Here is an 11,819-nt window from a genome sequence, read left to right on the forward strand (position 1 = left end):
TCTCATTCTCCACAAATTAATCTTCACCAAATCTCATCTTCTTCAACATGATGGATCAAATTGAGAAATTTGAAAAGCAACAACGTGACGATGCTTTCAAGCTCTTCATGCTAACGGTGTTTATCATTGTCATACTGTTAATTATGCATCTAATCCTACAAAATATTTAGATCTATGTAACGTATATCTTTCATTTCCTTTAATGTTTTTGTACATTAGCATAGTGTGTTAAATAATTCTCACACATTTGTACAGTTTACGTATTAAATGGATAAGTTCCTTTTGTTATATTGGTGTGTATTATTTGTATTTTTACTTTATCATAAACAGAAGAAAAAAAATAGAAAACTCATCAAAAATTTAAAAAAAATCAAAACCTCACAAAAACAAAACAAGCTCGAATCATTGTGTTCAAATCAATAAGTCGTGCATGCTACTAAGGTATGCCTAACCAAGGTCGCACACGCTATTGTGTAAGCTCTAACCAGCTTCCATTATTAAGGATTGTTACATCAATTCAGAAGTTACGTGTAGGTCTAACTACCATGTGGCTTCTTTCTCTGTATGTTCTATCTCTTTGCATGCCTCAATAACAGTCTTAGGGACGTGACTTTAAATGCCCCATTTGACAACTCACGATAGAAATACGTGTTGGTCTAACTGTCATGTGAAACCTTCCTCTGTATTGTCTAATATTTGTGAGCAACTCATTAATCGTCTTAGGAATCTAACGTTAAAAGGCCCACCTTAGGGACCCATACTCGCTACGTACCGATACATAAATATGTGCGACAACAGCACATGTTTCACTTGCATGTGTCTTATCCTCACATTAATTGCGGATCTAACCACTCATTCCATCCTGATCCATGAATAATTATAAGGTTGAAATATTTATCCCTTTTCATTTCACTCAACCTTCTCCATTCTTCCCTCACCTCAAATTAAAATGAGTCCACCAAGAGGTATCATAGCTGAGAAAAATTTCTTAAAGAATTTTCATGAAAGCATGTTTCATCCATATTTCGACACTAAAATTATACGAAGAGGATGGTTTCCTCTTTTACATAATTCTATAGCGGTTTATTCCAGGGAATTGGTTATGAAATTCTACAAGCATAGCAAGGTCGAAAGCAGTAGATTTTTCTTCCTTGCCAATGAATAGCAATTTGAATTGACTACGGAAATCATCTCCGAGATCATTCAAATTCCAATGACATACCCTGAGCTGCATCTTTAGATACCAATATTTAACTCCATCAAGAAACTAATGATTGCGACTGTATCTCATGGCGAGCTAAGCCAAAGGAACCACATTGTTCTACAGCAATCTTTGTAACAAAATCAACTAGTTGTGCTCTATTGGTTAGCACACAATGTGGTTAGAACTTCAAAAACATCTGAAATTACCAAACCTCTCCTCCACCTACTCTGGGTGATGCAGAATCAAAGAGAGGATTTTTGCATAATCCAATTTATCTGGAACTCGATTGTCAGAATGAGGCCAACATCAGCCCCTTTTTTGCCCACCATTGTGACGCGAATCATGGTATGTTGGGGTTTTCATCTTGTTCATCAAACAATTCCCCTTAATACGGTGGGCCTGATTACACTCAATGTAGAGTGCATTCTAGGTTTTTGAACTCCAGATGCTCAAATGAACTTGGCTGACGACCAAGACACCCAAGAACAAGTACCTACCTCCGAAAACTACTTTGATGAGGATGGCCTGCACAATATTTTCAATACAATGGCAGGCCTTCAATTTATTCACAAAGGCATATGGGAACTACATGCACGTCAGGAAAGCATCATCACAGATCTTCTAGACTTTCAGGAACACCAATCGATGCATAATGCTGAACATGAGGAGATCTTGCAAAACCACTCACATAACTTGGAAAATCATGATATCCGCAAATCAAGGGGAACTTCAAAACCCGCTCTCCTAGAAGATTGCTCAACTCAACAGTCTTGTGCACGATCTGTTGACACCTAATAATCGTCATCCTTGCCCATGATCATTTTCCTCATTTACAAAAATTAGATTTTTAGTTTTTTCTTAGGAATATTTATCTCTTAGTCAAACTCTTTTGCCCTTTTGTGTTATCTCTTGTTAAGCAATGGTTAAGGCTAGTGTGCGCGTTATGATGTAATAATTCTCATTGTTATCAATAAACCGTCATTTCATTTTAAATTTTAAACTATTGTTTTAAATTTGTTTGCAGGAGGGCCTTATCTTCTTCCATACTCTTTCATCATCTCGACAGACTTTCTTGGACTCTTCTCTTTGTTCCACTCTATCATCAGGCGTGGAGATCATATTTGATTCTCTTGCAGTAGGACCTTCTCGTTGCTTCACGCAGCGAAACTATTTCTTTTTGGACTTCTCATCACGCTGATTGATAGTATGTCAAGATTCCCTACTATAAGTCACGCCTCTCTCTATTCCATCAAGGATCATATTCATCACACTTTATCGGCATAATGTACAACGTACTTTACATCTTTTTGCAATTTTGATACTTTACTTTTTTTTTTGCACTATAGTACTTTGTACTTTGCATTTTCTTTCACTTAACGACTATGACCCAATTCCAGTCAGTTAAGTGTTAACGTAGCCACCGGAGTGTCCAACGTGTCCGTTCATTTCAAATTTATTCCTATGTGACACAAAGAAGCACGTGAAATTACGCACGCAAGAAACACGTGCAATTAATTCCCTCCATTTCTCAACGGTCGAAAATAACTTCCCATCCAACGGTCTAATTTCAATCCCCAATATCCTCTCTTTATAAATCCAATTGGCCAGCTGAACCCTAACTACAAAATTGCGATCAAATTGCAAAATTAATCAACAAAATAGAAATTAGAACCTAATTTGCATACCTAGTTTGCGTAAATGGCATCTACCTCGGTCACTTCTTCACAAACATGTTACTGCGGAGAGCCATCACTAATAGTGATCTCCAAGACTCCTGGCAACCTGGGAAGAAGGTTTTGGGGTTGCAAAAATTACAAAACACATGATTGTGGTTACTTTGTATAGGAGGATTATCAGAAACCACCAAAGCAGAGGTTCGTTGATGTGTACAGTGACATTGAAGTGTTAGAACAATATTTAAATATTGCTGAGATGAATAAACTCAATTTGCAAAAGAAATTGATGGTGACAGTTGAATGTGAGAAGAAAAAGAGAATGGAGTTCAAGAAAAAAGTGAAACAACTGGAATTGAAGAATATGCAATTGAAGCAAGCTATTGTAATTTTAGTTTTTGCATTTATGTTGTACAAGTGTTTAATGTAAATGGTTATTTGGCACTATTGTTTATTTGGTTATTCGAGCTGCTTATTCTGCAACAACAATACATAACATAAACACTTACTACAATACTGTGTAAATCATTACATTAAACAACAAAAATAACCAAACATCCTGACATAGCATCCTGACATATGTTCTTAAACAACCAAAATAACAAAATACATAACATCCTGACATTTTTTCTTAAACAACCACAATAACCAAATACACATCCTGACATATGTTCTTAAACAACCAAATACATAGATCACTTGGAAGCTTTACTTTTTGTTGTGACACTAGTAGTTGTTGATCTAGTCTGAGGCCTTTTGCCACCCAAGGTTTTTCTAGCATTGTTTCTAACTTGTGGTGCTTTATTTGCTTAAGATCCTCCCATTGCTGTTGTTGACTCTTGGGTTCCCACATTTGCTTGAGATCCTCCCATTGTAGATGAACCTTCTAGGCCACTAAGTTGATCAGGTGAACTTGATGAATTACTTCTCACAGATGATCTTTCTTGTGGCTATGTCAACAATATTCAATGTGTCAAAAAAAAAAACTTATTACAACTTACATGAAACAACTAACTAACCATATATTATAATGAAGACACAACAAAAACTTACATGAAAGAAGTTCCTTCCACTTTGAGGGACTGCATGTATTCCTTCACCCAATGGCATGACTCTTCTTGGTGCAGTTGGAGGTGACAACCTTGAACAGTCTACACATAAAATAGATCATATTGATATAAGTGAAAAAAAACAAATAAAAAAAAACGATAAAACCAAAAAAACACAGACACTCACATTGATATTTCTTTCTTCATCACCTATAGGAACTTGTTCCTTTCTTCCCCTACCTTTACCCTTTACTCCTCTACCTCTTGACCCTCTACCCCTTAAACCAGTTACACCACCAATCCCTTCTTCCTCTACGTTAGCAGCTTCTGCATTCTCTCTTGTGTACATTCTCATGTACTACCTATATATTTTCCACATTTCAAGGTGGCAATCTACTTGCAGTCTACATAAAATATGACAATGCACTTGAGAGTATAACATTTGAAACACACACACACACACACACACACACACACACATTGATATAAGTTTCTCCACCAGGGCTGTTATATACTCCAAAGCCTATAGGAATTGGTTCCCTTCTTCCTCTACCTCTTGAACCTCTACCTTTTCTTCCTCTAACTACTCCTGACCCTCTACCCCTTGAATCAATGACATCACTAGGGTCTTCCTCTTCTACATTCCTAGCTTCTACATTCATAGCTTGTGCACCTTGTACATTGTCATCATTTGATTGTTCATTCTTATTCCCATATGTACATTCTCATCATTTGATTGTTTCTTCTTCCTCACCTATTAAATAGAGTTAAATACAATTACAAACATAAGTAGAAAATTGGGTAAAATTAAAGCACTAAACAAACTTAAAAAAACAACTAAAAACACTCACTTGCTTCTTTCTAACTGGTTCTTAAGTGGACTTGCAAAATAGAATGTTGTGTTCTGTACTATTTCACCTTGAGCAATGTATTTTCCTACCTTTCCTGCTGAGTTGGTGAGAAGGCTTGTCTTGTGTCACTTGTGTAACTCTTCCAGTGCCCACTGCCACCCCTTCCTTTCTTCTATTCTTCTTGGGCCTACCAGGCATTCTCCTTTCTATTAGAGGCAAAAAGGCTTCCTTCATTGTTCTATTCCATAGGTTTTGGTCATTCAAAGGCTGCAACACATGACTATATGTCTTCTTATACTCAGTCACAGAATACCAACTTGATATATGCTTCAATGGATCAATGTTGACAAAATACATAACAGATATGGAGTGTGCACATGGGATGCTAGTCAACTCCCACATCTTACAAGTACATGTCATAGCTTCCACATCAACAGTGAAGGCCTCATACTTGTTCTTCCTTACCTCAAATGACTTGGATCCATTGTACTCTGCTATCCAGTATCTATGGTCCTCCTTATTTTTCTCTAGCTTCTTTATTATCATAGGACATATGTCACCCTTCCATTTATGCATGTCTGAAATCTTCTTTTGCATCCTTCTCATCACTTGCAACCTGATTTCCTCAAGCATCTCTATGATATTCTTTTCCCTTGCTTCTACTATGGTTGAGTTGAATATCTCACATATATTGTTGTCAACACAGTCAAAAGAAGCAAATGTGGTAAAGAATGCCCTTGACCATTGTTTTGGGTTTTGTTTCAGCATAAGGTGTTCATATGCTGGTGCAAAATACTTCTTCAATTCTTCCATGATGCCATCAAACTATTGAGGTGTCCCACATTTGCTAGCCTTCCAAAATAAGAACTTATATTGTAAACCAGGGAATGACTTTTTAAAATTGGCATAAATATGCCTAACACAATTCCTGTGCTCAGCAAATGGCAAATAGTCTTTAACTACTTATACAAGGCCCTTTTGTTGGTCACTTATAATGGTCAAGCCAAGTCCCTGTCCCTCACTGTAACCCAAGTCTTGCATTAACAAATCAAGAAACCAATTCCAACTTTCTGAGTTTTCTACTTGTACTACAGCCCATGCTATTGGGAACATTTGATTGTTTGCATCCCTCCCAATGGATGCAAGTAGCTCCCCTTTGCAGTAACCCTTTAAGAAACATCCATCCACCCCAATAACTGGCCTGCAATCACTTTTCCAAGCATCTATAAGTGTTCTAACCCTTATATACATACTCTTGAAAACTGCAGGTCCATTAGGTTGAGGATTCCATATCACAATCTCAATTGTACTACCAGGATTACTCCTTTTAAACTCAAACTAGTAGTCCCACAACTTTGCATATACTCCACCCAACCTACTTTCCACTGCATCTAGAACTTTCTTCTTAGCCCTACAACACTGACACAATGTCACATCCAGCTTAAACTTATGAGATATATGTTCTTTTAAATCTTTCAACTTCATTTTAGGGTACTTGAGTATCTTGTCATGATAGATCCTAGCAATCCATTTACAGTTAGCAACTTGAACATCAAAGACCCTGGAACATGTATGTTCCTCTATATAAGACTTTATTTGAAAACTTCTTTTTGTATCTATCCAACTAGCATACTGATCACGAAAGAACACCCCTCGGCCTGATTTGCAAAGAATTCTTTTCTTGTTGTTCAACTTGAACCACAATTGGTACCCATGTGCAACTGCAAAGTCCTTCAAACAATCTTTCAATTAATTAACATTAGTAAAGACCATCCCTAGTACGGGTCTCACATGAAACACATCAGTTTTGGGATCAAAAGTAGGGTACTTCATCTTCTTGGAATTTCTAAGTATGGTACCATCCTCATCCACATCCTCATCTGTATCAGGGTTATCATAATCACTAGAATCTAAATAGTCACTATCAACATCTTTTGGTTCCACCTCGTCATCACTCGCAACATTCCTTGCTTCATCAACATTCACTGCTTCATACATATCACGTACTGTCATCACTAGTTACAGCTTGATCAACAGTTCCACCATTCAATGCTTGATCACCACTATCACCATTCACTGCTTCATCACCATCATTCTCAGTCACTAGAATATCTTCAGGTTCATCATCATCCCAAATGGATTTCATTCTTTCAATTCTTCTTAGCCTTTTTCCTTTCTTCAACCACTTTTCTAACTTTAATTAGCTCCTCATCATTATCAGACAACTCAGGCAAATCCTTAATTTTAAATTCATTCTCAGACTCACTACAAGAAATATAAACCCTATCATTCTGTAATTGAGTTTGTATCTCTTGCTCTTCCCCATCCTCTAACTCTACTTCTTCAATAGCATGTTCAACAATCAACTCATGCTCAGTATACACCTCAATACCATTCCCAACCTTAGCTTCTTTCAACATTTCTAGCACACCACTATCATCATGAACCAATATATAGCTAGTGCATTTAAACCCACAGAAGTGAATTTTGATGATATTGGAATAACCTAACCCATCCACAAGTTCTTTCAAATCAAAATAACCAAACCTATCATGATCAATATTGTAAAAATATGATACCTTACCCCCCACGATAGTGAAGCTTTGGAATATTAGCGAATCCTCCTCCATGATAGAGATGAATAGCAATACTATTCACTACATAATTAAACAACACATTATATTAATAATAAATTAACAACAATAATATTTTAATACTAACTGAATAATATTTATGCTTACTTGAATCGAATCAATTCCCAATATTAGTTAACAATGCGAGTTCACAAACAACTTTCTACAGTTTCTAGGGTTTTATGGTTTTCAGGTTATGTAGGGAGAGAGAGATATGTTGGACAAATGTTGGAAATTAGGGTTTTATGATAGATCCCCCATTTTCACTTAACTGTTGGAAATGAGCGCGAAAAATGAGAAATGAGAGGGAAGTTTGAGTCACGTGCTTCTAACGTGCTTCATTTTGAGCTTGTGTGGCACAATGTCACAGGGAACCCATGCCATGTTAGAAAAAACATGACATGTGTTGACCACGTGAGCACAAGTTGAATGGAATTTGGCCCATGGTTGTCACCTAAAAGAAAATGCAAAGTACAAAGTACTGCAGTGCAAAAAAAAAGGTAAAGTATCTAAATTGCAAAAAAATGTAAAGTATGTTGTACATTATGCCCATTAAGTGTACTCATCAAGCATGACAACACCAAAAATCATTCTTGAACAATCATTACAGGCTATGATGGACTCCCCTGCTTATGGCCTTCACTTCAGTGACTATATCACCAACATCGGGCGGTCTTCCCTAGTTTTTCAACCTGACCAAACTTATTCTCCAAGTTTGGATACATATTTTTATGCTAATATGGAAAGACACACAAGCATTCAACCATGCACACAGGTTCTTCCTAGATGGGTTCACGATCACAGTTGGTGGCACACAACATATCTTCTCTGAGCCAACGAATGCCCTAACTTTAGATCTTCCTTATCACGAGCCTGCGACAAAATGATCATACATCAACTAGAACTCATACCAGTCCTTTTCATGGCCTGATTTTCGCTGGACATATGGTGATGGTCTCGCACGGACAGCCGAAGGAGATCATACAACAACACTTTGCATATGGCCAGAGACCACCATTCCCTTAGCAAGCATGACTATGAACGTGGGAAATGCGATGTTGTTGTTTTTATATTTACCAAAGATTTCTATATTTTTTTGAAATATAATAACTAGAAGAGCCACTGATAATAACGATCCACACAGAAGAGCTGCATAGCTTAATACCATCATACGTACGTGCATCATTAACCACTGTGGTTGTAGAGCAGGTACTAATATTGTGGATTGATGCATTTTACTTAAAAGACCCGAAGTAGCAAATCCTCGGGTAAAAATAGCACTTGGCGCAGTTATGGCATTTAAATTATTTTTGTGGTTTCTCAAATAGGGAACCATATGAATAATGGAGAAACTCCATGAAAGGAACATTAATGATTCATATAAATTACTTAAGGGTAAATGTCCTGAATAAATCCAACGAATAACTAATAATCCTATTATACATAAAAAGTAGCTACCATTCCTTTTTTTCGATTTAATCATACGACCCTATATGATTTCAGTAGACTAATAAGTTCATCAAATAAATGGTAATTAGAATAGAAACAATCGACAAAGAAATGTGAGTTAATATATGTTCTAAAGTAAAAGTATCATAAAAATCCTAAAAAAATGTTGTCCTCCAACAATGGAATATAAACCCTAAATTTTATTCTATACATTATAAGAGTTATTCTAGTATTTCTTTTACCCAAAAGAGCCCCGGAGCAAGGATGGCATAGGTATTTCATTTTAAGTAGAGGCGTGGCAGTTTACTTGTTTTTTTTTTTTTTAGATGCCGCCACTTGGACTCGAACCGAGATGCTCTAGCACTGCTTCCTAAGAGCAGCGTGTCTACCGATTTCACCATAGCGGCTTGCTCGAAATCATAATAGCCCATCCACCTTCAATCGCCGATATTGAGGGAGGAGATTCAATGCAATATCTTGAGGAACATTAATAAATATCACTCAAATTCCTATTTGAACGTTCAGTAATCCTTACCTTAATTGTGTCTATTTGCGTTTGTTTTAACAATACAATGTCTTTTCGTAAGGGTTAAGCTCTTCTGGAATTTAATTGACGAATTGTAACTAGATAATTCCGTTCTAAACACATGCCTAGAACTTAAAAATTTTTATACCCCATTCTTATTTTTTTATTATTTATTCATTTTATCATTTATCTGATTTTATGAATTCGAAATTGAAAAAAAAAAAAAAAACTTATTATGAAAAGCAAATCGATGGGGAAAATAATAATCCCAATCTCACAAATAAAACACACAAATAAAGAAGGATTAAACTTTGTTTTGTGCCCCGTTTTTTAGTCCCGTTCTAGTAGACAGACAAATTCTTATCCCACAAACGGCAATGGACAATTCCATCTCATTTTTATAAGTTATAAGTTCCAAATATTCATTAATGGTACTGATTAATCTTATAAATTATATTATTTAATTGATTGGTTCATATCAATTCATATTATTCCAAGACTTTATTGCTTGTTTGTCGCACAAAAAAACTTTTTGAATTCCTGGTAGAAAGAGATTTTGCTAAAGAAAAAGCTTTTATCGCATAATACGCTTTATTTTCCAAAAATTTACAAATACGCTTTTGGACATAGAAGTACGTTTCTTGAGAACCGCCATTAAAAATGAAGAGGTTACTCATTGTTATAGTTAAATGTGGAAGACATTTATTGTTCAATTCAATATATATATCTATATCATTTTTTTCTTATATACCGACAAGTATATATTAAATTATATCTGATATCTTCATTCGGATATATATCCACGAGATCCAAGGCTATATAAATCTAATTGATTGCCGTTTCTAACAAAATAAAAATAAATTAAATATTTTTTTTTTGTAGTAGGTTCAATTCATATTTCCTTAAATTTTAATCAGGTTTACATTTCAACTAATTTAAAAAAATAAATCGAAAAGTTTCAGAACCCTTAGCTAATTTAAGAAAACTAAACTTTAAAACTCTTTCTATTAATTGAAATTGATCAAGAAAGTATATCTAATTAAAATTATAAAAATAGTAATGAGACTAGTATCCATTATATAGTTAATTTATTAAACAATATTTAATTTGAAAAAAAAAAATATATATATATATATATATATATATATATATATATATATATATATATATATATATTATGACGGGAACTGAAGTGACGGGAAACAAATCGACGGATATTGATATTAGAGAATTTATCATCCACAACGAGCCAGTTCACAACCAATGCTTTGGTATACTTTTTTCTTGTTCTATGGATCTAAATTTTTGTAATGTTGAAAACATAATATTATGTATCTTCATAAATATCTTAGTTTATAATTAACTTAAGTAAAGTAGTAACTTTTCAACATTGACTTAATCTTCTCGTTTGACCAATTGTAACTTCTTTTTTAAGAAATTGAAAAATTAAGTCCTTTCATAGTCTTGATTATAGTTCTTTTTGCTCCTTTCGAAATATATAAGAGCTCGTGAATTGGAAACAATTAAGCAAAAAAAAAGTTTTATTTTATTACGATTATGGAACATACATATCAATATGCATGGATCATACCCTTCGTCCCCCTTCCAGTTCCTATAGCAATAGGGGTGGGGCTTCTCTTTGTTCCGACAGGAACAAAAAATATTCATCGTATATGGGCTTTTCCTAGCGTTTTATTACTAAGTATCATTATGCTATTTTCATCCGATCTGTCTATTCAGCAAATAAGTGGTAGTCCTATCTACCAATATGTATGGTCTTGGACCATCAATAACGATTTTTCCTTAGATTTCGGCAACTTGGTAGATCCACTTACTTCCATTATGTTAATATTAATTACAACTGTTGGAATTATGGTTCTTATTTATAGTAACAATTATATGTCTCATGATCAAGGTTATTTGAGATTTTTTGCTTATATGAGTTTTTCTAATGCTTCCATGTTGGGATTAGTTACTAGTTCAAATTTGATACAAATTTATATTTTTGGGGAATTGGTTGGAATGTGTTCATTATCTATTAATAGGTTTTGGTTCACACACGACCAATTGCAGCAAGTGCTTGTCAAAAAGCCTTCATAACAAATTGTGTAGGGGATTTTGGTTTATTTTTAGGAATCTGAGGTCTTTATTGGCTAATGGGTAGTTTTGAATTTCGGGATTTGTTCGAAATAGCCAATAATTTGATTGATAATAATGGGGTCAGCTCTTTATTTCTTACTTTGTGTGCTTCCCTATTATTTGTTGGTGCAATTGCTAAATCCGCACAATTCCTTCTTCACGTATGGTTACCTGATGCCATGGAAGGTCCTACGCCTATTTCGGCTCTTATACATGCAGCTACTATGGTAGCTGTGGGAATTTTTCTTGTAGATCGACCTCTTCCTCTTTTTACAGTCATACCTTACATAATGAA

General features: G+C 35.0%; 1 protein-coding gene across 1 annotated transcript; it reads right to left on the reverse strand.

The window, feature by feature from the left end:
* Positions 1-4,840: 4,840 nt before the first annotated feature.
* LOC147487215 (uncharacterized) lies at positions 4,841-5,590 on the reverse strand. Its single transcript, XM_086573980.1, has one exon. It carries the CDS (start codon positions 5,588-5,590, stop codon positions 4,841-4,843), a length of 750 nt encoding a protein of 249 aa, XP_086430106.1.
* Positions 5,591-11,819: the final 6,229 nt, after the last annotated feature.

The sequence above is a fragment of the Coptis chinensis genome, chromosome 7 (genome assembly GCF_015680905.1).
Source record: "Coptis chinensis isolate HL-2020 chromosome 7, ASM1568090v1, whole genome shotgun sequence".
Lineage (NCBI taxonomy): Eukaryota > Viridiplantae > Streptophyta > Magnoliopsida > Ranunculales > Ranunculaceae > Coptis > Coptis chinensis.